The sequence below is a fragment of the Pelodiscus sinensis genome, chromosome 3 (assembly GCF_049634645.1).
Source record: "Pelodiscus sinensis isolate JC-2024 chromosome 3, ASM4963464v1, whole genome shotgun sequence".
NCBI lineage: Eukaryota > Metazoa > Chordata > Testudines > Trionychidae > Pelodiscus > Pelodiscus sinensis.
This window is the reverse complement of record NC_134713.1, coordinates 138,901,425-138,928,451: the sequence shown is the minus strand read 5'-3', so window position 1 is coordinate 138,928,451 and position 27,027 is coordinate 138,901,425. Positions and strand designations below refer to the sequence as shown.

At 42.8% G+C, this 27,027-nt stretch overlaps 2 protein-coding genes across 3 annotated transcripts in view; both read right to left on the bottom strand.

Moving 5' to 3' along the window:
• Positions 1 to 12,184, bottom strand: part of RASGRP3 (RAS guanyl releasing protein 3) — a 79,731-nt gene extending 67,547 nt beyond the window's left edge. Inside the window, exon 1 of the mRNA XM_006131317.4 lies at positions 11,914 to 12,184. The gene's annotated coding sequence lies outside the window, so the exon portion shown is untranslated. The remainder of the gene's footprint in view (positions 1 to 11,913) is intronic.
• A 6,905-nt stretch (positions 12,185 to 19,089) lies between these two features.
• The window catches only part of LOC102453179 (collagen alpha-6(VI) chain-like), a 33,971-nt gene continuing 26,033 nt past the window's right edge, over positions 19,090 to 27,027 (bottom strand). For both annotated transcript variants that reach the window (XM_006131316.4, XM_075924981.1), the window contains exons 4-6: positions 25,966 to 26,526; positions 24,288 to 24,863; positions 19,090 to 20,661 (exon numbers count right to left, since the gene is read on the bottom strand). In XM_006131316.4, the coding sequence (XP_006131378.2) occupies positions 20,087 to 20,661; positions 24,288 to 24,863; positions 25,966 to 26,526 (1,712 nt within the window). In that variant the 3' untranslated portion in view covers positions 19,090 to 20,086. The remainder of the gene's footprint in view (positions 20,662 to 24,287; positions 24,864 to 25,965; positions 26,527 to 27,027) is intronic.

The following is a 27,027-nucleotide window of genomic DNA, read 5'->3' as shown; positions in this document are numbered from 1 at the left end:
GACCCCAGAACTCCTTGTCGTCAGATCCTTTATGCCTCAGCACAGTGTGGCAGCCATTTTGATGTAAATGAAGCGCCTCTTCATTTTGCTATGTCTAGTAAACTCATCTACATGGCTCTGTCGATGGAGCCATGTAGTCTAGACACACTCCCATTGACTTTACTCCTCTCATTTCAGAGCTCTTTGCAGTTGTGCAGCCTAGTTAGGGGTGGGCTTCTGCCCACCAGGGCTCAGGGAGGAGATCACCCATTCCCCTTTTTCCCCCCTCCACCTGGTCACTGGGCAGCTACTCTGTCTCATGACAGGTTGATTAAGCAGGTCTTGCTAAATCAGTCACTGCTGTCTTGATTGCAGCAGGAGATTGATCCCCTTGATTGATCCCCAGTAGGATTGCCAACTCTTCAGGGTTGGCCTGGAATCTCAAGGAATTAAAGATTAACCTTTAATTAAAGATAAGACTAGTCCATGAAATCTCCAGGAATACATACAACCAAAACTGGCAACGCTAATCCCAAGCAAGTGTAGATGTGGCCTAGAATACAAAGAGACACAAGGGAGTAGCAGTCTTTCCTTACACACTTAACGGGGCTGCTAAACAGACATTGAGTCCAAATTGATAGGAATAAATGAGGCTACATGCAGCATAGCTGGTGGGTTAGGGATGGATGGATTCTTGATTCTCCCATTCTTACTCATTGGCCAGAGTAAATGAGCTGTGTTATGGTGTGTGTGTATGTGGGGGGCAATAATTTATTGATGATACAGGCCAATAGTAAACCATTACCTGCTCGGGAGGAAGGAGAGAGCAGAAAGGCAATGATAACTCAGTGGATTGTCTCTAGGTGATCTCTTGGATGAAGCCATTGACAAAACTTTGACCAGGCTTCAAAGCCTTCAACAGGAACAGGATTTTATTGTCTCTCAGAACTTTTCACAAGGACATGCAGTTTAAAGTATAACCTGTTGCTCCGGGCAACCCAAATTTACAATCTAAGCAATGTGTTCTTGAGTCATTAAACTCATACAATGAAACACTTGTGGCCTGTGCATTTAATGTAGGTCTCTTAGAAAGAAACTTAATTTCTTTTAAAATAAACTTCAGTTTATGAATATTGGAGAAAAAGAATTTTAGGCCTACATCACTTAAGCATGGACACATTAAGGGTAGGGTTGCCAATTCTGGTTGAATGTATTCAGAGGTTTCATCACATGGCATAAAGATTAATATTCAATTAAATATTATTTCCTAGAGATTCCAAGACAATCCTGGAGGGCTAACAACCCTAACTAAAGACGGAAGGGAGGGGGAGGAAGAAGCCAACAGCAGTAGGCCTCACTTTAAAATAACTAGGAATACCAAGCAATTAAAAATATGAATCATGATTAATCATAATAAATAATCATAGAATACTGTTTAAATATTGTGGATGTTTTCTACATTTTAAAATATATTAATTTCTATTACAACTCAGAATATAAAATGTACAATGCTTACTTTATTTTTTATCACAAATATTTGCGCTGTAAAAAAAACATAATACTATTTTTTAATTCCCCCATTACAAGTACTGTAGCACAAGTTATCATGAAGGCTGAACTTCCAAATTTAGAATTATGTTAAGAAATTAATTCAAAAATAAAACAATGTAAAGCTATAGAGCCTACAAGTCCAATCAGTCCCTGCTTCTTGTCCTGCCAATTGCTCAAATAAGTTTGTTTAGATGTTTACAGGAAATAATGCTGCCTGTTTCTTGTTTTACGTCACCAAAAGTGAGAACAAGTGTTTCCATGGCACTGTTGTAGCCAGCATCACGTGATATTTATGTGCAAGATGTGGTAAAGATTCATATTCCCCTTCATGCTTTAATCACTATTCAAGAGAATATTAATTTCTATTAATATTATGCTGATGATGGGTCTGCTCAATAATGATCCAAAATGGGGTGGAGCATGTTTTTTTATCATCTGAGCCAGATGCCACCAGCAGAGGAGTGATTTTCTTTTTTGGTGGGTCGGGTTCTGTATTTTTCTCTTTGGAGTCTTGTTCTTTTAAGACATCTGAAAGCTTACTCCACATCTCATCCCTCTCAGATTTTGGAATGTACTTCAGATTCTTAAACCTTAAGTCACATTTATCTTTTAAAAAATCTCACATTGTTCACTTTACGAACACTTTCACTGCCAGTTTGACAAAACAAAGTTCTGGATCATCATCTGAGGCTGCTATAACATGAAATATATGGCAGAGCATGGATAAAACATAGCAGGAGACAATTCTCCCCCAGTCACAAATTTACTTGACACATTTTTTACAAGCATCATCAGCATGGAAATATGTCCTGTGGAATGGTAGCCAAAGCATGAAGGGATATATGACTCTTTAGCACATCTGGCATATAAATGTGTTGCGACCCGGCCATGACAGTACCATGCGGATACTTGTTCTCATTTTCCATGACATATAAACAAGTGGGCAGCATTATCTCCTGCACATGTAAACAAACTTGTTTGTCTGAATGATTGGGTGAACAAAAAGTAGAACTGAGTGGACTTGTAGGCTCTAAAGTTTTACATTGTTTTGGTTTTGAGTGAAATTAAGTAACAAGAAAAGCTTTATTTGTAAGTTTCACCTTCAAAATAAAGAGATTGCACCATGTTACTACTATGGCAGATGCAGGCAAAATATGGCCCGTAGGCACCTCAGCTAAGCTCCCTGCCTGCCCTGCCCTAGCACACTGATCAGAGCAGCTCTCTGAATGCTGTGTTTCCTCCACCCCCAGCACAATAGTTGCCTGTTTGCATAACAGGCATCATGCAAAGTACCCCTCCCCTTGTGAGCTAACAGCATTCAGAGCCAAACATGGTCCCTGCAGATGATGCAGGGGTATGGAAGGCAGGGACCATGGCTGAGGAATCAGCTGGCTTGCTGGCTGGGAGCCACCAGGTAAGCACCTCCCAGCCACAGTCCTGCCTCTGGCATCCCAGCCCTCCTTCCGACAACCCTCTGCCCCCTCTTTTACTCCTACCCTATCCCAGACCTTGCACCCAAATCCCCTACACTCCCATCCCAGGTCACAACCCCCTCCTACTCCTTGCATCCCAATCCTCTACCTGTGGTCACAAACCAGATCTCTGCACCCTTCCTGCCACAGGTCACAACCCCCTTCTTCACACAAATTCCCTCCCAAATCTCACACCCTCTGCTGCACCTCAGTCCCTTACTCCAAGCTCCCTTCTGCACACAACCTCCATCCCAGACCCCACACCTCCTTTATTAATATCATGGAAGAGTGCAGTCCTTGACTACTTAACACATTCTTGGAATGCCCCCCATCAAAATTATTGCCCACCTCTGTTCTAGGAAATTAATTGAAAAGTATTGTTACTTTTTGCTTTTTTTTTAAAGTGCAAATATTTGTAATAAAATAATAATATAAAATGAGCCCTGCACTCTTTGTATTCTGTTTTGTAACTGAAGTCAATTTATCTGAAAATGTAGAAAAGCATCTAAACCATTTAATTCGTTTCAATTGGGATTCAATTGTTTAATAGTGCCATTAAACCTGTCATTAATTGTGCTTAATTTTTGAAGTTAATTGCATGAGTTAACTGCAATTAATCAACAACTCTAAAAATAATGAGCAAAATCAATACAAATATTTGAATTTCATTGCTTTCCAACTGATTTATGATGGTATTTTCCACCTCTTTCTATTCAACAAAATAGCAGAGAGGAAAGTCATCCGATTAGAGAAACATCAAAAAGCATTCTTTACTATGTTGTTTTTTTGTATTAGATAACTTCTGGCAAGCCTGGGGCTTATTCATAACCTCATTTAATAACATAATTTCTGTTCACTGTAATGGAAGTTAAGCGTATTAATGGAAATGTAAAATGTGTGGAGAATAAATTTTCTATATTTCATTTAACATATTGATTCACCACCAAGTCATTTCAATCAGATTGCTGAACTCCCAAAAGCAGATGCAGTAAAACTCCATTGGTCCGGCATCTGATGGTCCGGCCCTCCTGATGGTCCGGCACCATCAGGAACCCGTAAGTGCTCCGGGCAACCGGACCATTGGAGCTGCTCTGCCCCATGCTTCCCCAATTCAGCCGCTGCTGAAACTGACCAGCAGCTGGATCGGGGAAGCCGAGGGCAGAGCAGCTGGAGTGCTGCTGGTAGGTCCCGTAGCACTGCCCCTCGGCGCTGCAGGACCAACCAGCAGCACCCCAGCTGTCCCCGATTCAGCCGCCGCTGAAACTGGTCAGTTTCAGTGGTGGCTGACTTGGGGACACCTGGGGCAGAGCAGCTGGGGTGCTGCCGGGTTGGTCCGATAGCGCTGCCCCTTGGCGCTGTGGGACCAACCTAGCAGCACCCCAGCTGCTCTGCCCCAAGCATCCCCAAGAGCAACTGAGGTGCTGTTGGGTTGATCTCGCAGCGCCAAGGGGTGGCGCTACTGGACCAACCCGGCAGCACCCCTGCTGCTCTGCCACAGGCGTCCCAATTCAGCTGCTGCTGAAACTGACCAGCAGCGGCTGAATTGGGGATGCCTGGGGCAGAGCCGGACTATGGGAAGGGGGGGCTATGAGGTGTCTGGGGTGGCATCCCCCCCCACACCACCCTAGACCCCTCATAGCCCCCCCTTCCGATAGTCCGGCATATCTGATAATCCGGCACCCCCTGGGTCCTAAAGGTGCCGGATTATCGGAAGTTTACTGTAACAAGTTATTTTCATTGACAGAGGAAGAGTATCATGTTCTATTTCACTTTTAAAGGTAAAAGTTTTAGATGTATTAATGTCTATGTGCACTGAAAGTTTATCTGGGTACTGGGAGTGATTAATCAAAGGATTAGAAAACATCCCTTAGGTTTATAATGACAGATTCGAAAAGCTCAATCTATTCCTAACTATTAGTTCTTTGGGCTCCAAATGGAGCTTAGGGCCTACACAGTCCTTCTCCATTTCTTGTGATCCTTAGTGATAGTGTTGATTTGATCCCACATTAAGCCAGCTGCTTTTACTTCGTCCAGGCAGCTTTGTCGCCATGTTTGTTTGGAACGTCCCCTTTTACTCTTTCCCTCTTGATTCCATTCTAACACTTGTCTCATGATACATTTCTCACAGTCCTTACGCAGGATGTGGCCTGCCCTTCATCATTTTCTCTTCTTAATCTGGACCTCCTTGTTTTCTGATTTCTTTTGGTCCACAAGATTTCATTTGGCATTCTATCGTACCACTTTAGCTGGAGAATGTCTAAGGCATTTATTGACAAACATCTGAATTCTCTTAGTGTTGCTTTGGACAATGTGCCACACCTCCGAGCCATACAGCAGCACTGATTTCACATTGGAAGTGAAAATATGTAGTTTGGTTCTTGTTGAAATGGCTCTTGTATCCCAGACTGGTCACAGTATGGCAAAGGCTTGTTGTCAATTTTATTTATATAGAAAAAATTAAGGGATTATCACAGCCTATAAGTACCTGCGTGGGGTAGGGGGTTACAAATGTTTAATAATGGGCTCTTCAGGCTCACAGAGAAGATATAACATGATCCAACAGCTGGAAGTTGAAGCTATACAAAATTTGACTGAAAATAAGATATACATTTTTAACAATGAATCAATTGTTTGCACCTCAAACCTTGGTAATTTGTTCATTCTCCATCACTGACAATTTTAAAATCAAAATTGGATATATTTCTAAATGATCTGCTCTAGGAATTATTTCAGGGACATTCTTTTGTCCTGTGCTATACAGGAAGTCAGACTAGATAATCACAATGGCCCTTTCTGGCCTTTAAATCTATGAATCTCATAAAACAGTTATGAAGTCCTTCTGGACTGTATGTTTTCAACATGTCTATTGTTTCTTGTACAATCAGTCAGAATATATCATATATTCTGGAGTGGCTTCAGAATAAGGTTTATTGCCCTCTCTTGGGGGTAATTACATCATATATGTCTCCTTATTCTACAAATATTGTAGTATTTAGAAGCTAGTGAGCTCACAGACCCAGTCTTAGCAGTCCCACAGCAGCTCAGCTCTCTGGCATTTAATTTCAGAAAGGGGAATGACATAAAAATAAGGAGAAAAGTTTCAAAGGGGTAGCTGTGTTAGTGTGTATCTGCAAAAACAACAAGGAACCCCGGAGACAGGTTTATTAGAGCATAAGGAGATTAGTTAAACAGAAATTAAAATGAACAACGCTAAAAGTAAAATCCCTCAAAGATGCATGGAAGCTCTTTCAAGTACACCATAATAGAGGCTCAACTTAAATGTATACCCCGATTAAAAAAAATTAAAAACTCAAAAAAGTGTCATATGGCTTAGCAACCAAGTAAAAGAATCAGTGAAAGTTAAAAAGGCATCACTTAAAAATGGAAGTTAAATCCTAGAGAGGAAAATATTCAGGAGCACAAACTCTTGTCAAAAAGTGTAAAAATATAATTAGGAAGGCCAAGAAGGAATTTGAACAACAGCTAGCCAAAAACTCAAAATAACAATTTTTTTTAAGTATACCAGAAGCACAAAGCTTGCTAAATAATCAGTGGGGCCATTGGATTATTGAGATGCTAAAGGACCACTCAAGGATGATAAGGTCAATTTGAAGAAACTAAATTCTTTACATCTGTCTTTACGGCTGAGGACATGAGGGAGATTCCCAAACCTGAGCCTTTTTTTTTTTTTAGGTGACATATCTGAGGAATTCTCCCAGATTGAGATGTCATTAGAGGAGGTTTTGGAACAAACTGATACACTAAACAGTAACAAGTTACTAAGACCAGATGACATTTACCAAAGAGTTCTGAAAGAACTCAAATGTGAAATTGCATAACTACTAACTGTGGTTCATAACCTATCCTTTAAACCAACTTCTGTACCAAATTCTTGGAGGATAGGTAATGTGATGCCAATTTTTGAAAAGGGCTCTAGACGTGATCCTGGCAATTATAGGCCAGCAAGTCTAATTTCAAGTCCAGGCAAATTAGTTGAAACTGTAATTAAGAATAGAATTGTCAGACACATAGATGAACATAATTTGATGGGGGAAAGGGAGATTTTTGTAAAAGGAAATTATGCCTCGCCAATTTACTAGCATTCTTTGAGAGGGTCAAAAAACATATTGACAAGGGAGATGCAGTGGATATGGCATAGTTAGCTTTCCAGAAAGCCTTCAACAAAGTCCATCATCAAAGGCTGTTGAGCAAAGTAAGCTGTCATGGGGTCAAATGGAACGTCCTCTCATGAATTGATAACTGGTTAAAAGACAGGAAACGAAGGGAAAGAATAAATGGTCAGTTTTCCGAATGGAGACAGGCAACTAGCGGTGCCCCCCCAGGCAGGGGCAGATATACGGCAGGGTGAACGGGGCGGCCGCCCCGGGCCCCACGCTTCAGAAAGCCCCGCGCATGCGCCGTGGCAAAGGGGGGGCCCCGCGGAATTATGCTGCCCGGGGCCCCACAAAACCATCATCTGCCCCTTCCCCCAGGGGTCTGTATTGGGACCCATCCTATTCAACATATTCATAAATGATCTGGAGAAGGGGGTAAACCATAAGGTAGCAAAATTGGCGGATGATACTAAATTGCTCAAGATAGTTAAGTCCAAAGCAGACTGTGAAGAGCTTCAAAAGGATCTCACAAAACTAGGTGACTGGGCAACAAAATGACAATGAAATTTAATGTTGATAAATGCAAAATAATGCACGTTGGAAAACATAATCCCAACTATAAGTACAAAAATGATGGGGACTTGCTCAAGAGTGAAATCTTGGAATCATTGTGGATAGTTCTCTGAAAACATCCACTCAGTGTGCAGGGGCAGTCAGAAAAGCAAACAGAATGTTAGGAATCATTAAGAAGGGATAGAAAATCAGACAGAGAATATCTTATTGCCTTCATATTAATCTATGGTACACCCACATCTTGAATACTGTGTGCAGATGTGGTTTCCTCATCTCAAAAAAGGTATCTTGGCACTGGAAAAAGTTCATGAAAGGGCAACAAAAATAATTAAGGGTATGGAATTTTTGCCATATGAGGAGAGATTAGTAAAACTGGGCCTTTTGGGTTTAGAAAAGGGAAAACTAAAGCGGGATATGATAGAAGTCTATAAAATCATTACTAATATGAAGAAAGTGAATAAAGAAGTGTTATTTACCTATTCCCATCACCTAAGAACTAGGGGTCACCAAATGAAATGAATAGGTAGCAGGTTTAAAACAAACATACAATCAATCAATCCATCAAACAAACCAAAGGAATAGTGATAGAAATGTAGCCGTGTTAGTCTGGTGCAGCTGAAACAAAAAAACAGGACTATGTAGCACTTTAAAGACTAACAAGATGGTTTATTAGGTGATGAGCTTTCGTGGGCCAGACCCACTTCCTCAGGTCAAATAGTGGAAGAAAATTGTCACAATCATATTTATCAAAGGATACAATTAAAAAAATGAACACATATGAAAAGGACAAATCAAATTTCAGAACAGAAGGAGGATGGGGGGGGAAGGTAAATGTCTGTGAGCTAATGATAATTAGGTGATAATTGGGGAAGTTATCTTTGTAATGGGTAAGATAATTGATCTTTGTTTAAGCTTAGGTGTAAATTGTCAAATGTAAGCTTCCCCAATTATCACCTCTAATATCATTAGCTCACAGACATTTACCTCTCCCCATTCCCCTTCTGTTCTGAAATTTGATTTGTCCTTTTCATATGTGTTCATTTTTTTAATTGTATCCTTTGATATATATGGTTGTGACAATTTTCTTCCACTATTTGATCTGAGGAAGTGGGTCTGGCCCATGAAAGCTCATTACCTAATAAACCATCTTGTTAGTCTTTAAAGTGCTACATAGTCCTGTTTTTTGTTCAAACCAAAGGAAGTATTTCTTCATACAACACACAGTGGAACTTCTTGCCAAAGGAAGTTGTGAAGACCAGGACTTTAATAGGGTTCAAAAAGGAGCTAGATAGATTCATGGAGGTTAGGTCCATCAATGGGTATTAGCCAAAATGGGTAGGAACCGTGTCCCTAGCCTCTGAATCATTATTCTGTTCATTCCCTTTGGAGCGCCTGGCATTGGCCACCATCAGAAGACAGAATACTGGGTAGATGGACCTTTGGTCTGACCCAGTATGTTCACGTAAGTCTTATTATATTTTGTGGGTATTTTTAGAGCCCTAACTTCTGGTATCGTGATTCTATAAGACTCTCAGTGTATTTAAATTAAAGATCTAGCTTTCCTAGTTGCAGAGAAAAGCTTGACAATGTTAACACTAACCCTGCAAAGAACCAAAAAGCCAATAAAAAGCACCCAAGATTCATTGTTTTTAAAAGTCTCATGATTTTTAAGATAATCTCATGATTTTTTGTGCTTGATTCAGAATTTTGGAACACTTTATGCTGGCAGTATTGTAGACACAGTGGCTCTGAATCTCAGTTGCTATGTTCCCATGCTGAGTGCAGAAGTGAAGGAGTATGGGAGTGGTAGTTATGTGTTTCCCATACTATGAAAACTGGAGAAGAGTGGCTGGGTAGCCTGCTGTAATGGGTGGACTAAACCCCTTGGGACAAGTTCTGTTCTCAGTTACACTAGAGTAACTCTATTGACTTCAGCGGATTTGCAGCAGAGTATACAATCAGAATGTGGTGTCTAATTTCCCTTTGCAGAGAGTATGAGTATTAAAAGTATTAAGTAGTTAATTTCTATGTAACCATAATATACTCTCTATTTTACATAGGCTCACATGAAACTGCCTCAGTACACGATTCTATCATTTTAAACCATAGTAACTATTACATACTAACAGTATAAAATGGCTGGCTCCCAAACGGCTTTCCTCTTCCTGTCTGAACAATAGTCATAAATTTTGTAGACACACGTAAGCCAAATGTACTTTTGAAATAATACTGCAGGGAACATCTCAGACTAGAAAAATCCTGACCGTCGGAATATTTAAGCAGAGAAAGTGATTAAGTTATCCTCTATTTTCTGGAGTCCACAAGGCTGATACACATGCATTGTACAAAGGAAAAACAGTGTTGCTGTTCAGCTAGGTCACTGAAGCTTAGCTGTTAATATTTCATAAAAGCAACTGAATTCACTTAGGGATAGATTTTGCAACCTTTACAGTACTCTGAGCACGTAGCCACCTGAGTAGCCTGCTGAAGTGAGTAAGAGGCTCATCTGTGTTATTAAGGGTTGCCCAATTTACCTTTTTTTGACTTAAAAACTATGGGCTAAATCCTCTTTCCGTTTTTACTCAGACCTTATGCAGGTAAAACTCTTACTGAAGTCCAGCATAACTAAGTTGAGTACGAACAAATTCATTGTCAAACTTCTCCACAAAAATCTATTTTATCTACAAAGGCATCCACTGAAAATATTTTAACAGACCACAGTCCTGCAATGTGCTCAGCATCTATATCACCATTGAGTTCAGTCTCACCAAAGATGCTCCACTCCTCTCAAGAGCAGGACCACAATCTCTTGCAAAAGAGAACTAGCCATCTCTAAACCAGATAGAATAAGGGGCCTGGTGCCATGAAGTGTTGGATAACCATAAATTCCACTGAAACCCTAGCACAGCACTTCACAGGATTGTGCCTTTGGTCAACAGTACTGACTGACACTATTTACCATTGTTCTGTCTCAGCTTTTCACCTCCATGTGAATCCACAGACATCCTGCCGTGCTATCTTCACAACAACAGATTCTAAATATAACAGCATCCTACCAGGATAAAGTAGCCTAACAGCATACAATCATTTCCTTTTCTTTTCCTCTCCAGCCACAATTTACAATAAGCCACTAATTCTTAGTAACATGAGTAATGCATGAGTAATAGGGTTCCTATCAATACAGATGTAACACAGTACATCACTGAAACAAGTGTAAATCTCACTCTCGTGATTGATTCAAGAATGGTGAAAACCCCATAGTATTATCCACAGTGTATGGAGGAATCTTTCAGTATTATTTAGCCCATATTTCCAACGTTTTTCCTTTAAGTCATGCTACCACCTTCTGTTTTGGCACAAGACAAAGCAATCTGGCACAAAGCAAAGAAAACAAAAACCAACCTAATTTAGATGGCCATCACTGAGTGAAAATCTGTATTTTTTAGGTCTTCTATTTTTGTTAGACCCAGCCAGTAAGATGATATATTTTATACCCTGACATTTTACAGTGTAGCTTTTATAGTTGATTTCAGGTTATGTTTGTTGCAACAGGATATAAAATATGTAAATAATACACCAAAATGAAAGATCTGCATTCTCTAAGCTATTTCAGTCTGCCATTGATTGCATTGGACTTTGCTAGGGCTGCTGCATCATTTTGCAATTAAAGTAAGCATGAAAATAAATAAATGAATCCCAAATATGTAATTTGCCATCTCAGATTTAAAAAAAAAAAAAACTTTCAGAGGCCTCGATTTTAGGTTGATCTTTTTCTATGAATACATCTGATAAGATTAAGTCTTTTATTTTGTGACACTTTTAATAATGTATATTTTGGCATTGACTTCATGTTTTCCTTCATAGGAAAAAAGCTTCTATCCAAATGGCTACAGTAATTACTATGTAAATAAAAGACAAATGTGTTGGAAATAGAAAAATTACCTAATAGTAAGTAATTTGGCAAAGATTACTGTTGGAAGAACTCTAAGAATCTCTACCAAAACCACAAATATTTCTTAAACAAGGCTTATCAATTTTAAAAGCCAATTAATCTAGTAATATGTTTGTATGGCAACATTCATTCTCCACAGTTCAGATTAAACATATGCAGAATGAATTTTGCCACGCGCATATATTATTAGGTTAATATTAGTTACTAGTGCTAAACCATGGACAATTGCATTGAGACAATAGCAAACAGAAATGCCAAAGGAGATACTCACCTTAATCTGAAAAATATCTATCAATGTTCAATCCACCCCTTTTCAGTATAGTTCTCCTTTTTCCCACAAGAACTACATGTGCTGAGCTTCTGAAATTTCTGTCTTTGCTCTTCTTACATTATTTTCATTTTTCACCCATACACCCCTTTAAAGTTTCTGAAGAGAAAAACAGAATTGTACTGTTTACTCGTTAGTAGCTACAGTAAGCCTTTACAGCAGCTTTTAAGCCTGATTAGTTCTAGATTGTTTGGCTAAATGGCAGTCACACTTCCTGCTATTCTTTCCCAACTTAGTTTTTCTGCTTCCAGTAGAGGCTTCTCCCCCTCCCCCCTTCTTGGATTATAAATAGGTCTGCCACACTACAGTATATAACAACAAAGACAGGAAATGTATTTAAACAAAGGAGAGATCTTGTATTTTTGCTATTGGATACTTAAATGTATATAAAACATTCAGATGAAATTTCTTCATGTGTTTTTCAGATGCTGTTCTCATCTCTATGAACAGAGCATTACTGACAATAAAATGTTATTAGGATTTCATCCAAATTTACTACACAACACAATGATGGCACACAACATCATCAAACCTCTTGACTTTACATACATTTATTTAATTACTAGTATTTCACTTTAATCCCACAAAGCCTTCATTGGCATTGGAGGCTAAGCAAAATTAATATTAAACAAAGATTTTATGAGGGGCTGTTTTAATAAAAGCAACCAAAAATGAACACTACAAAATACTATTTAGGGAATGCTCTAAGTTATGATTCCAAAATGTATATTATAATAGGTGTAGGAATCACATACCATATTAAATCTTGTGAATTCAGATCAATTCTCCAATTTGTCAAGGTTGTTTTTGAATTCCAATGCTATCCTCCAAAGTGCTTGCAACTCCTCCCAGCTTGATGTCATCAGGACATTTTATAAACATATTCCCCACTATATTAGCCCGACAAACAAACAAGAATTCTACATAAAGTGCAAATACAGATAAATTACTAAGGATGAATACAAAAGAATAGCATAAGTAAGTACTGACAAAATAAGAAAGGCCAAGGCACAAAAAGTGCAAGGGACATAAAAAGGCAATAACGAAAAAGTTTCTAACAATATGTTAGGAGCAAGAGAAAGACCAAAGGAAAGAATAGGTCTTCTGCTTCACGACGAAAGAGAGCTAGTAATGGATGACAAATATTCTCTGCTTAGCCCATATTAGCTGAACTTCACTGAAGATCAAGATTAGTCACAGGAGTAAGGGTCCTTAATCTGTATTTAGGATTTACATTATTTTATGTAAATCATTTACTCACTTATCTTCCTTTAAGGAAACTCGGGGCATCTTCATTATTCTTATCCACACTAGCCCTTTCCAAATGCCCCATGCACCTACTTTCCATGAAGGCTATTTTAGGCACAACAAAGGGAACACAGATCTCTGTGGGTATCTCTACACGGCAGCATTATTTCGGAATAATGGATGTTATTCCAAAGTAACATAGTGCACAGCTACACTATTTATACCTTTATTTTGAAATAATGTCGAGCTGGAGGACTTCTTACTTCAACTCACGGTAACCCTCATTTCACAAGGAGTAAGGGCAGTCGAAGGGAGAGTGCTCTTCCTTTAACTTCCTGCAGTGAAGACTGTGCCAAAAGCCAAATTAAGCTATTTCGACTTCAGTTTCTGTGTGTTGCCTTTTTGGATATCTGATTTGTGTCGATTCATTCTTTCCCCTAGAGATGGTCCAGTTTGGCCAATATACATGGCAGTGGGGCATTGTTGGCATTTGATGGCATAGATCACATTAGTGGACATGCTGTTAAATGAGCCACTGATGTAGTGGATGATGTTGTTGGGTCCAGTGATGAAATTGCTTGTGTAGAAGTGTGGGCAGAGTGGGCACTGGGGCCAATTACAGGGGTGGGTTCCTGGATGATTATGATGGAGTTGTGTTGTGTGGTTACTGGAAAGAATTTGTTTGAGGTTATGGGATTGTCTGTAAGTGAGGACTGGCCTTCCCCTCCCCCACCCCCCCAAGGCCTGTGAGAGTGAGGGGTCATTTTCCAGGGCTGGTTATAGATTGTTGATAATGTATTGGAGGGGTATAAGTTGTGGGCTGTAGGTGATGACAAATGGAATTCTATTGCTTTCTCTTTTGGGCCTGTCTTGAAGTAGTTCCTGTCTGGGTACTCTTCTGGCTCTATCGATCTGTTTTTTCACTTCTCCAGGTATTTCAGTTTCACATCACCCAATGGTTCTTAATACATTTAAAAAGCAGAGGTGCAGTTCATTCCCACCTTGGACCCAGTCCCCGCTACTCCCTTGCCCTCTGCAGACAGGACCCCAGCACCAGCTCCTGCTCATCAAGATGGGGGAAGTGAGTCAAGGGACTAGTCAACTATTCGATAAGCTTATGCTCATCGGATAGTCTATTAGTCAACTAGCTGCTTACATCTGTGACTACTGTGAGCTCTGAGAGTTTATTTGTGCAAAAGAACCATCGTGACTGTTAACTCGCTCCCCATCCTGCATCACTCCCCTTTGTCTGTCCCATCTGGACATAATCCTGAGGTCTCATTTTTGGGACAAGAACTTTCAATGTTTTACTCATTTGTACGCAGCCTAGCACAATGATATGATCCTGACTATGGGACCCAAGGCATTGTAATAATAAAGTAATAATAAATATTAGTTTTAGAAGTTTGCACCTTCTCCCAGTGAAGTCAGTGGAAGATTGGTCATTGACCTTAATAGGAGCAGGAGGGGTCTTCTAAGAGAAAGATTTGATATGTCAAAATAGGAGACCTCACAGTTCAAAGAAGGGTGGAATCAATAGGGGTATGTCTACACTACCCTCCTAATTCGAACTAGGAGGATAATGTAGGCATACCGCACTTGCAAATGAAGCCCGGGATTTGAATTTCCCGGGCTTCATTTGCATGAAGCCGGCCGGCGCCATTTTTAAATGCCGGCGGTTCGAACCCCGTGCCGCGCGGCTACACGCGGCACAGAGTAGCTAGTTCGGATTAGGAAGCCTAATCCGAACTAGCTACTCTGCGCCGCGTGTAGCCGCGCGGCACGGGGTTCGAACCGCCGGCATTTAAAAATGGCGCCGGCCGGCTTCATGCAAATGAAGCCCGGGAAATTCAAATCCCGGGCTTCATTTGCAAGTGCGGTATGCCTACATTACCCTCCTAGTTCGAATTAGGAGGGTAGTGTAGACATACCCTAGTAGAGAAGCATTTATGGAATGAATTAGACCTATTCTCTGATTATTTTTAATAAGACAATGTTTCCCTTCATTTCATTTATAAATAGTGGCAGTAAATGTGAATTTATTTAATTATAAAATAGATATAAACTATATAAAATATTTCCATGGAAGGATATATAATCTGATCGTGTCCCTCTCCTGCACCATTCACGTGTTGCTTGTCTTTTTAGATTGGAACCTTTCTGGGGCAAAAATATCATCTTCCTGAGTATGGGCAACATTGAAATCTCATTACAGTAACAAAAAAATAATACTACAATAAAGAATAATTAGGGTTATTACTACTTTTACTCTCACTTTAAGAGTTTACAATTTTTTTTTCTATTGTTTACATGTAGGCTCAGGTACACATGGCACTTGCTGGACAAATGAAACAAAATCCTCCCTCTCCCAGTGACTTTACAAACTATGGCTCTAATTTTGCAATATGATCCATACCGGTGGATTCTGGAAGCCCGTCTGTGTATATTGGATTGCAGGTTTTACAGACAGGGATGATAACAGAACAACATTTTTTTCCCCTGCAGCTTTCACAATCACTAAAGTAATGTAAAAAGAAGTAAGAGTTTTCATTTATTGCTTGTTTTTCATGCTACACAGACAATTAGGATTATTTTGCTAATTGCTCCTTTCTGTCCTGGTCCACTGTATCCATCAGTGCCATTTTCTCCCTGTGAACAGATCATTTCATTTAAAATCCATCTACTTTTTCCGACTGTGCTATACTCCAGCTATTAATGTCTATATAAATCCTAACTGTCTGTGTAGCAACCCAAATGCCATGAGAGCAGAGAGAAGCAACTGGACTGGTGATTTATAAATTAAGGACTAGATTTTTGGTACATCCAGCTGGAACTGTGGACCAAGTAAATAGTCACCTCTCTTTTGCTAAATCCCATAACAATAGTCACAAAACAAGCTACAGTAGGGAAGAATACAAAACAAAATGCTGCAGATTAAGGCACAAACAAATTTGGGTGGAAGTAAAGAGAGAAAGAAAGGGACAGAGTTTAAGCTAAAGAATAATGGTAATTGTAGAATTCAGACAGTCAGATATGAACAGGAAAATAAGACAACAGCTGTTAGATAAGAGAAGCCCTTAATCCATATCTGAAATCAGAAAAAGCTTCCTAATTGTCAGGGTGGTTAAACACCGGAATAAATTGCCCAGGGAAGTTGTGGAATCTCCATCTCTAGAGATATTTAAGAGCAGGTTAGACAAACATCTATCAGGGATGATCTAGACCAGTGTTTCTCAACTTTATATATATATATATATATATATATATATATATATAAATTACCCCTTTAAAAAAATTATAAGTACCCCCAGCCTAACCCAATGCCCTCACCCATCCCCCAGAGCTAGGCAACCCCACATTGTTTTATTCTTTTAGTAACACGATGGGTCTCACCGGAGCCACTGCCGCAGCCATGCGCTTCTCTCTCTAGGCACTGGGGCGTGTTCACAGAGCAGCCATGAACTGTCCAGGTGCACGGCTCCAAAAGATGGTTGAACTCTTCCTTGAAGGCAAGTGCTGCCACCCCCTCCCCAAATCCCAGACATTTTTTGTGTTTTAAAAAAGCTGGCTGGACGGCAATTTAACATGGGAAGACAAGGACATGTTCGGGAAAAACTGGACATATGCTAACCCTACCTTTGAAGAGCCTGCTCCTGCCACCCAGCTCTGCCTTGGTGGCTTGTCTGCAGGGAGCAAGTGGCTCGCCAGTGCCGGGCTTGCCATGTAGGGCTGTTCACTCCCATCCCAGCCCGGTGCCCCTCCAGTGTTGCGCTCGGTGGCAACCGACCCCCAGCCCTCCCTCGCTACGCCACTGGCCAAACGCCCACCTCCAACTTGGAACGGCCCTGTGTCTCACCGGAGCTACCACAGCCACACGCCTTTTCCCACCAGGCTCTGGGACGCATGCTCAGAGCGGCTGTTAACGTCCAGGCGCATGCCTCCAAACATTCAATTTGGCAGGCACGTGCCGCCACCCTCTCCCCAATCCTCTTTGCAGGGCAAAATCCCAGACATTTTTTGCCAAATTTCACTTGTGTTTTCGTACCCCTCAGACTTCTCTCACGTACCCCTAAGGGTACACATACCACTGGTAGAGAAACACTGATTTAAATGGTGCTTGGTCCTGCCATGAAGGCAGAGGACTGGACTTGATGATTTCTCAAGGTCCTTTCCAGTTCTAGTGTTCTATGATTGTATGAACCAAATTCACCTTGAATTCATCTTTTACTTCAGTGCCTTGATTTATGTACTTCTGCTGAAAAGTGAAACACTTTCCAACAGCAATTGTAATTAACTGAAAACAAGTATTTTGAAGTTATAATGATTTTTTTCCATTTGAACCACTGAACCAATGCTTCTGAAAGCGTGGCCCTTCCAGTGGTGAGCCCAGGCTCCAGTCTACCTCCCACCGTGAGGCTGGAGTGCCAGCACTGGCTTCCAGCTCGGGGAGAGCCCCAAACCTCATCGCGGGATCCGGCTCGCGGGAGAAGTGGCGGCTCTGCGCACTGTTACTCCCCCTCTCCCAAACTGGGAGAACAGCAATGCACACATGTGCTGCCTGGAGGCTCTCTCTGCTGCTCCGATTGGCCAAAGTCGCAGCCAATGGGAGCAGTAGGAGGTCGCAGCCAATAGAAGCAACACCTGGGAGCGGGGGAGCGGTGTGGAGCCAGATAAGCCCCCCCCCCCGCATCCCTCTCCTGCCCAGATCTTGCTCTCCAAGCCTGCTCCTGCCCCCTTGCTCCTGGCCAGAAACCCTGCCCCCAGCCCACTATTACACCCTCCCTCCCTTTCAGACTGCCCTCCCCCCCACCATCAGCCCACTGCTGCACCCTCCTTCCTGGCCAAACACCCCACCCCGCTCCTGCTCCCTTCCTCCTGGCCAGACACCGCACCCTCCCTTGCTCCTGAACCCTCCATTCTGGCCAAACACCCTCTCTTTCACCCACTACTGCCCCTCCCTCCCATCCAGACCCTCTCCCCCACCCTCAGCCAACTTCTGCACCCTTCTTTCTGGCCAGACACGCCAGCCCCAGCCCACTTAAGGTTCCTACCTCCCACCCAGACCCCTAACCCCCGCCCTACAAACTGAACCCCTCATTTTTGACTTCACCCCAGAACCTAGAGGGACTCTCAAACTCTATTAAATCCCAAGACCCCCAAAAGTGAATCTGGCCTGTGGGAAGCCCCCAACCTTGGTCCTTACTGCCCCCTCTCCTCTCCTCCCCTTTTGTTTTAGATGCAAATTAATATTTTACTTTATTTAAAACAAAATTTGGTAAACTAACATAATAAAGTTCTTAAGCTGTTTATTTTGATTTTGAGTAACCATATTTCCTTTCTTACAAGTTGCATACGCCCCCTTATGTTATAGCTCTAGTAGACTAATATGAATTTAGTACTTAAGGTATTTAGAGATAAGTTAAGATATTTTATCACAATGGAGGGTTGGCGCGTGGGCCATGGAAAGGTTTGTGTTGAGTGGGGTGGGCCACTGGCCCAAAAGTTTGAGACCCACTGCATTTAACAAGTTGTACACTCACTGATGTCAATGGGGCTGTGTCTAGACTGGCAAGTTTTTCCGCAAAATCAGATGATTTTGCGGAAAAACTTGCCAGCTGTCTACACTGGCCGCTTGAATTTCTGGAAAACACTGACGATCTCATGTAAAATCATCAGTGCTTTTCCGGAAATACTATGCTGTTCCCGTTCGGGCAAAAGTCTTTTTCCGAAAGACTTTTGCGCAAAAGGGCCAGTATAGACAGCATAGTACTGTTTTCCACAAAAAAGCCCCGATCGCGAAAATGGCGATCGGGGCTTTTTTGCGGAAAACCACGTCTAGATTGGCCACGGATGCTTTTCCTCAAAAAGTGGTTTTGCGGAAAAGCAGCCTGCCAATCTAGACGTGATTTTTCCGAAAATGCTTTTTACGGAAAACTTTTCCGTTAAAAGTATTTTCGGAAAATCATGCCAGTGTAGACGTAGCCTGGGAGTTTTGTTGTTTATTTTAATAGAAGCAGAACCGGGGTTGGTTTCGTATTATTCCCCACTAGCGGTTAGACTGAAACGTAGCATTTTATCAGTGCATTGTATTGAAAGATGTTTTAAGATTCAATAATGCGATCTACACTAAGAGCCTATTCAATACACCTAGAAGTCATACTGTCACTTCTGTTTCATGCATAGGCCAATACTAATAAATGGGTGCTCACAGCAGCAGAACCCTACAGTCAAGTCGATGGCATTCTTCTGTCTGTCTGGATGACATACAAATAACTTTTGAACTGGCATCTGCTAAGAAGGCAGATTCAACCCCGTCTATAATTCTTTATCTCTCAGACAGAAAGAAAAATGAATGATGAGGGGAGACGAGGAAGCTGGAGGTGTGTGTGTGGGGGGCGGGGGCATATAGCCCCTCGAATGAGAGGAGGAGAATGGTAGACAAAGCTATGAAGGGCACAAAGCCCTTGCCATGAGGATGGGGTTTCAGTGAACCCCTGAAATAGAGGGCAATAGGAGAGGAGCCCACATAGTTTGTGGTAGGGAACAGAGGAATGCAAGGAGCCCTGGGGGCATGCGATGATCTTGATCTATGGAAGGCACAAGAAGTGTGACCCCCTAGATTATTTTGAAAGCAGAATCAAAAACGTGTAGTTCCATTTGTGTGTTATGGAGTATGTAAATAAAGCATTGTCTCTGCCTGGTCTAGTCATTTATTTTGGGCAAGAGTAATTTATAAATGCTGTAGCTAGAAAATTCAAACCTGGCTTTTATTAGACCCCTTCAGTAATGGTCAAAAACAATGCAAGTTTGAAGAAAAACAGCTCGAGAGGTGGGACAGAGGCAAGAAGTCAGGATTGACATTTAGTCATTAATACCTACTTGTAGAAATGACAGTTTTGAATATGTCATTAATTAATCTTTTTTTAATGAATTTCAGCTTACTGAAATCATTAACCGTGTACTTCCTTTCTGCACCACCAGCTATCTGCGTGAGCTCCAAGTGACTAATATCCCCAACTCCTATAGCATATATATCAACACCTTCCCTTCTCAGATTTTCCGCTGGTTCAGAAACATCATCCATTGACTGTCCATCAGTGAGTACCACCAAAATTGACCGGATATTTCTTGTTACTTTTCTACTACCTGCTGGGGCAAAGAATTCCTTCACATTCTTAAGTGCATTTCCAATTAAAGTATTTCCTGTCATCTGTTCAATGTTCTGAATTTGCACTTTCAGTTCTGATTTGTTCTGATAAGCACCCAAGTTGATTTCTCTTTTATACAAGTGACTGTACTGGGCAATGCCAACTTGAACATTGTGTCCATCAACAATCTGATCTATTACAGCTTCCAAGAATTTCTTCATCTTGATGAAGTCATCTGGGAGTATACTTGTGGAACCATCAATCAAGAACACAAGGTCTGCTTTAATATCATACTCTGAAATCCAAAAAGGAAAGTTAGCTTAGTATTTATAGGTTGCTCATATTGTGTTAGGCTCTTCACAGACAAATAAAAGACAGGATCCCTGCCCTCAAAGAGTTTTCAATATCCTTAGAGAGAAGACAAAAGAAGTGAAGACAAAGGAACAAAGCAAGTGGGGAAGGTGAGAGCAGGTCTAAGGCTTAGAAATACCAGACCACGTGTGATTGTTTTGGTTGCTCTGAACACCCCGTTGATTCATTTTATATATGTTTTTATTACATGCAAATAATCACAATCCTATTTGTAAAGCTCACTTTGGGAAGAGAATGAATAGATGAGAGAGTGGACAGGAATACTGAGAGGAAGAAAAGGAGAAAGGGAAGGAAGGAAAAAGAAGGAAAGGGGGATGGAGGCTGGCTGACAGCAGGGTGAGTGTGGTAACTGAGGGATGATGGAAGCAGACTAGGACACACAGCAAATCAGTTAGGCAATCAGCAAGTGTAAAGCCAGATCAGAGTGTGTATGTCAGAGGGCAAATTCTGATAACATTCTGATGGGGGAGGGGTTGAGTGAAGGCACTTCCCACCTTTTCCCTGCTCTGCTGCAGGAAGAAGAAGAAGAAGGACAACAACAACAACAAAGTTTCCAAAGCTGGAGTTTTAAGAACACTCTAAAGCTCCCCCTGCTGTTTTTCTAAGTGGCTGGGGAGATATGGGTATGAGCCCATGTTCTAGGTACCTCCTGATTGGATCTGGCTGAGGATGGGGATTTTGTTCCTGGCTAGAGGGAGTAGAACTTCCTGGCATGAGGTGTTTTAGAACAAGCCAGAGTGGGGAGTCTATTCCAGGCTCATACACAACCTGTGGGAAGGAGCAGAGATTCAGGCAAAGGATACTGCTGAATACCGGGGGTTGGGAGGAGGTTCCAGAGACAGAAGCCCTTTGACATATTCGTGAAGACAGGCTTACTGGCATACACAAAACTGAGCATGTGAGGCAATGCAGGCTAATCACCACAATAGGGAAAGCAGTCTGTGCAACAACTGGATGCCAGTTTAGCCAGGCCCTTCAGTAAGGCACGGAACTGCAGGACTGGCTGGTGTTCTGCAGCTGTCCTCAGATAACAGAATGGACTGGAAGAACCTCAGCTACTAGGGTTCAGGAGCCTAACTGTTTACTGGACTTTTCCTTAGGGATGTCAACATGTAGTCAAATGCACGATTAACTGTTCAGCCTGGTCTTATTGCTTAATTTTATTAATGATATGCATACTCCTCACCTTGCTGCCTCGGACAGATGCAGCAGTGCAGAAGGTGAGGGAGCAGGTGGGAGCTGGTACATGTGGGAAGCTGGCTTGCAAACCAGCTCCCTGCAAGTATCAGTTCCTGCGGAGCTGCTTCCCTCTTTCTTCCCCCTCCCCCTATGCTGCTGCCCGTCTCTCAGACTTGCTGCAGACAGAGACAGCTCTGCTGGATGCCGGCGCAGCTCCTGTCTGTGGGGAGTTCAGGCCACCCATGGGACAGGGGCTGCTGCTGCCCCATTTTGCTGCCTCTCAGGGGCAGCAGTGTGAGGTGGAAGGCAGGAGCTAGATTGGGTATGAGGCTCCCCTTGTGGGCCAGCTCCTGCCTGCTGCTGCCTCTGATTAGGGTTAGGTTAGTATGTTGCTCATGGGTGGACAGTGCTTGAGCCCACCGCACTGGGATCCCCAGGCCAATGCCCTAACCCCGTGGTCCCCAACACGGTACCCGCGGGGGCATTTCAATGCGCCTGCCAGGTGCTCGGGGCTGGCCTGGCCCCGGGCACATGGCGCACGGGCGCTTGCGGGGGGGAGCGTGCTTGGCGGGGGGAGTGCCGGGAGCGCGGCACTCAGCGGGAGGGGGCGGGGGGGAGCGCCGGCCCCGGGCACGCGGCGGGGGGGAGCGCCGGCGCCGGGCGCGCGGCACTCGGTGGGGGGGGGAGCGCCGGCACCGGGCGCGCGGCCCTTGGAGGGGGCCCCGCCCCCGGGCGCGCGGCTGGGGGGGGGCCGCCCCCAGGCGCGCAAGTGTCCCCGCCCCCTGGCGCCCGGCGGGCAAACGGCCACGCCCCCTGGCGCCCGACAACCTCAAAAGGTTGGGGACTGCCCTAACCCCTAGGTCACTCCAGAATCCACCCCACCTCCCTATTTTCAGGGCACCCCTTATCCAGCCTTCCTAATGGGGCAGCTGGTGCTGGCTGTGGTGATTCTCTCCAAGTGGATGGGGCTCAAACTCACTACCCTGGGATCCCCAGGCCACTCAAGAACTCACCCTGAGGCAGCACCATGGGGTGACAGGAGGCTCCTCGGAAGTGGAATGTGAAATGAGGAGTAACGGTAGTTCGAACTAGGAAGCCTAGTTCGAACTACCTAGTTCGTGCCCCGTGTAGCCGCGCTGCACGGGGTTCGAACCAGCGGGGTTTTAAAAATGGCGGCTCCCCGCTTATGCAAATGAAGCCCGGGAAATTCAAATCCCGGGCTTCATTTGCAAGTGCGGTATGCCTACATTACCCCGCTAGTTCGAACTAGGAGGGTAGTGTAGACATACCCTAACATCCCTACTTTCCCTCGTGGCCAAGTTAATAACTCATTGCTGTAACTGAAAAAGGCCTTGTCTACACTGATGGTGGTGTGTAGGATACGTGGAGCTATGCACCGCAGCGAAAAGCAGGCTCACCAACACTGTGCTGGGAAGCTACACCATAGCCCAAGGCTCAGGCAAGAGGTAGCTGGCAGAGCCTTTCCTTGGAAGGCTGGCAGTGGGGAAGTGGAGTGCAGCAGGCAGGGAGAGGGCAGCAGAGTAGACCAGGCTTCTGGGTCACCCTGGTTCCCACTGCTGTAGTGAGGGGGGGCCTGCTGCCAGCCCACACCAGACCCCCTGCTAATTTCCCAGGTCATGTCACGTGGGGGAGAGTGCTTCAGGCAAGGGGTGCATGGTGGTGGGAAGGGGTGGAGCAGGGATGGGAAGAGGTAGGACAGTGGCAGGACTTGGGGGAAGGGGTAGAGCAGGGGCACAGTCTGCAGTGGAGGGGATCTGTCCCAGGCCCTGCACCACTGTAGGGATGGCTCTGGTTCTGCACCAACTTGAGCCTTGGTGACTCCATTAAAATGGGACCACAACCCACTCTGGGGTCCTGCCCCACACTTTAAGAACACCTGGACTAGAGGATGCCACTGTGTAGTTTTCAAGATGCAAATTTCTTCATAATTGCCATGGCATTTTGATTGCCACTTGCAAAAGCCCCCATCTGCCTTTTCTTGCCTATTTCATCAACAGAGCTCACCAGCCAGGCCAAATCATGTGATGCTTTTGTAATGTAGCCAATTGCCCATCCCTACAGCTAGTCTAATCAAACTAAAACCTGAACTCAGGCCCTTTAAAGTGAAAGGTTACTGCCCTAATTTTACCTTTATGAAAGTTTTGAATGTAACAGACTAACAATAATATCAACCATGTAAGCCATGAAAATCCTCAATTTTAAGATCAAGTAAAGATAAACCTGAAGAAACTTCCCCTTTTGCCCATAGTTTGGCTGGCAAAAGAGAAAAGAATACCCCAGAAAGCTAGACATCCATCTATGCCAATTTTTGAATAAAATGAGGAAAGCTTATACGGTCTAGAATAGTACCTGGTTTTGAATCATCACGTATTTTATCCAATATTGATGTCTGTATGTTTTTTAGTCCTTCAAATGTATCCACGTAGAAATAATTGCCTTTCAATCCAGCCATGCCCAAAAGCTCACCAGGATTTGCTCCTTTTATTCCAACAGCATAGATAATTATTCCGTTGTCTCTTAATCTCTTAGCTGTGTCATTGAGTTGTGGCATGTCATGGGACTCACCGTCTGTTATCACGATAAGAACCTGTGGAACTCCCTTGCTTTTGCGGCCACCATGCTCTTGAGCAAATAGAGATTCTGAATAGCCAATTGCCTTGGCTGTATATGTTGAACCTCCTCTAGATACATCCTTTTGGATAGCCTCTACAATCTTGGATTTTGTATCATACTGATTAAGGAAGAAAAACGTTTGTGGTTCATCGGAATATTTTACTGCTCCAAATTGAACTCTATCTGGAGCAACATCAGAGTTATTTACCAAGGTGATCATGAAGTCTTTCATGGTCTCGTATTGTAAGACACTTATGCTTCCAGATTCATCAATCAAAAACACAACATCTAATCTTTCTATCCTTTTGCTCTCTGTAAAAAAACACATGACAAAAAACCCCAAAGTGATAAGTAAGTACTAGTTTTTACTGAACCCTTCCACTTGCCCCTTGAATTCAATCAAAGCTTGTGAATTTGGATCACTTTTTGGTGGCAATAACACAACTGAACATCCTATGTTAGGCATGTTTGGGGAAAATCCACCAGTCCACAGCTGATGAGCCTAACCAATAATCCAAAAATAACTAGTGGTTTCAACTACAGCTAAAATCCAGAGAGGTGAGGGGAAAGAAATGAAGAGTAACACAACAGAATGGGAGCAGGCTAGATGATTAGAATGGCTTCTTCTGACCTTAAAAATCTATGAACATATATTTTAATAGAATACAAGCACTAATTAAAAGCTTTTGTTTTCCCCAAAAACATATTTTAAGGTTGTCGTTTTTGGAGCAAAGTCAAATTACTGTGACCCTAGTTGTACAATCATTGAACACAGTTGTGTGTACCATTTACTAATGGAAATGACACAAATTCTGCTGCCATTGGCATCCATGCAACCATACTGAAATGCATGGAGATCCACCAGGCATCAATGATAGCAAAAATAATTTTGTGCTTTGGATCTATTATCATATTTTTTCCTCTGTGTAGGAAAGATGTTCAGTTTGGAGCCTGTCATCCCTGCACAGCCTCCAATGTCGTATGTTGCCATGACCAAAAAGGGCTGACTGAAACTTCTGTGAAAACCACTAAAAGTACTTCTAAACAAAAGAACTGCATTTATGACATGGAGAGGGGAAGTCAATACCTAATTAACAATTTAGTAAGGAGGATATTGTTATCCCCTAAAAGATATGTCATTAATCCATGTTTAGGAACTACCTAGTGGCAGACTTGGCTCTGTTCTCACTCTGCAACAGCAAAGATGTCCTTTCTTCAACTGGATATTGTGAGTGCAAACAGGGCCCAGAGCCCAAAGCCTAAGCATCTAAAATGGAACATGCAATCTGCTAAGAGGAGTGAAATTCCTTATATCCCCCTCAGCCCCCCTGTGCAACCATGTAGTCAACTAGCGGACAAAGCAAAATTCCTTCACAGACACAAATTGATACAAGTTAAAAATGGTAGTACTTACCATCATGGGATCTGCTTATCTCAGAGATGATTTCATCTTCTATGTATTGCAGAATATCAAAATTTTCAACGTAAAAAACCAGTTCACGCTGCCCACTAATTTCTTCCAGCTGATTTTTATTTGCATTAAATACCCCAACAGAGTAGATAGTAACACCTTGTTCGCGTAGTGCTGTTGCTGGGAGTCTTACTTCATCCTGCGCCTCCCCATCTGTGATCAGGATAAGAAACTTTTTGACACCCTGACGTGCACCCTTGGAAGGCTTGAAATAATTAGACACAAATGTCAGCGCGCCTCCTGTTAGTGTAATTTCCCCTATCAGCGACATTCTTTCAATTGCACTGAAAATGTCGTCTTTGGAAGAGTATTGGTTAAGCTGGAATTCTTCCTTGTTACTGCCGCTGAACTGGATGACCCCAACCTGCACCCGGTCTGGGCCAATGTCAGTTTTGTTCACCAGTTCTTTCATAAAGCTTTTTATTTTCAAAAAGTTGTCTTGTTCTATGCTTCCAGAACTGTCCACTAGAAACATGATGTCAGCTCTCATTCCTTTTAAGGCTACTGAAGAAAGAATGTTTATATTAGTACAGCTCAGTGGGTACATTACAATAAATAAATAGACTTAACTGGGGATAGAATGGGTTGGTAGTGTTGGTAGGGAACCAATTTTTAAATGGAATGCCTGATCAAAAAGGGACCCTGATTAGCTCTGGTTGTTAAACGTCTGGTTGGTGGCATAGTGGGCTTCCTACCTGCCTTCTCTTTGTGCAGCTCCTGGAAGTGGCTGCCACGTCCCTGCAGCCCTTAAGCACATGGGTGGCCAGGGAAGTTTTGAGTGCTATCCCCGCCCAAGTGCCAGCTCTTCAGCTCCCATTGGCTGGGAAACAAGACTAATGGGAGCTGCAGGATGGTGCCTATGGCCACAAGGAAGTGAGAAGAGCATTCCTGGAAACTCATGCACCTAGGGGCCACAGGGACCTAGTGGCTGCTTCCTGGGAGCCATGGTAAACATCACTGGGATCCTGCACTCCAACCCCCTGTCCCAGCCCAGAGTCTTCTCCC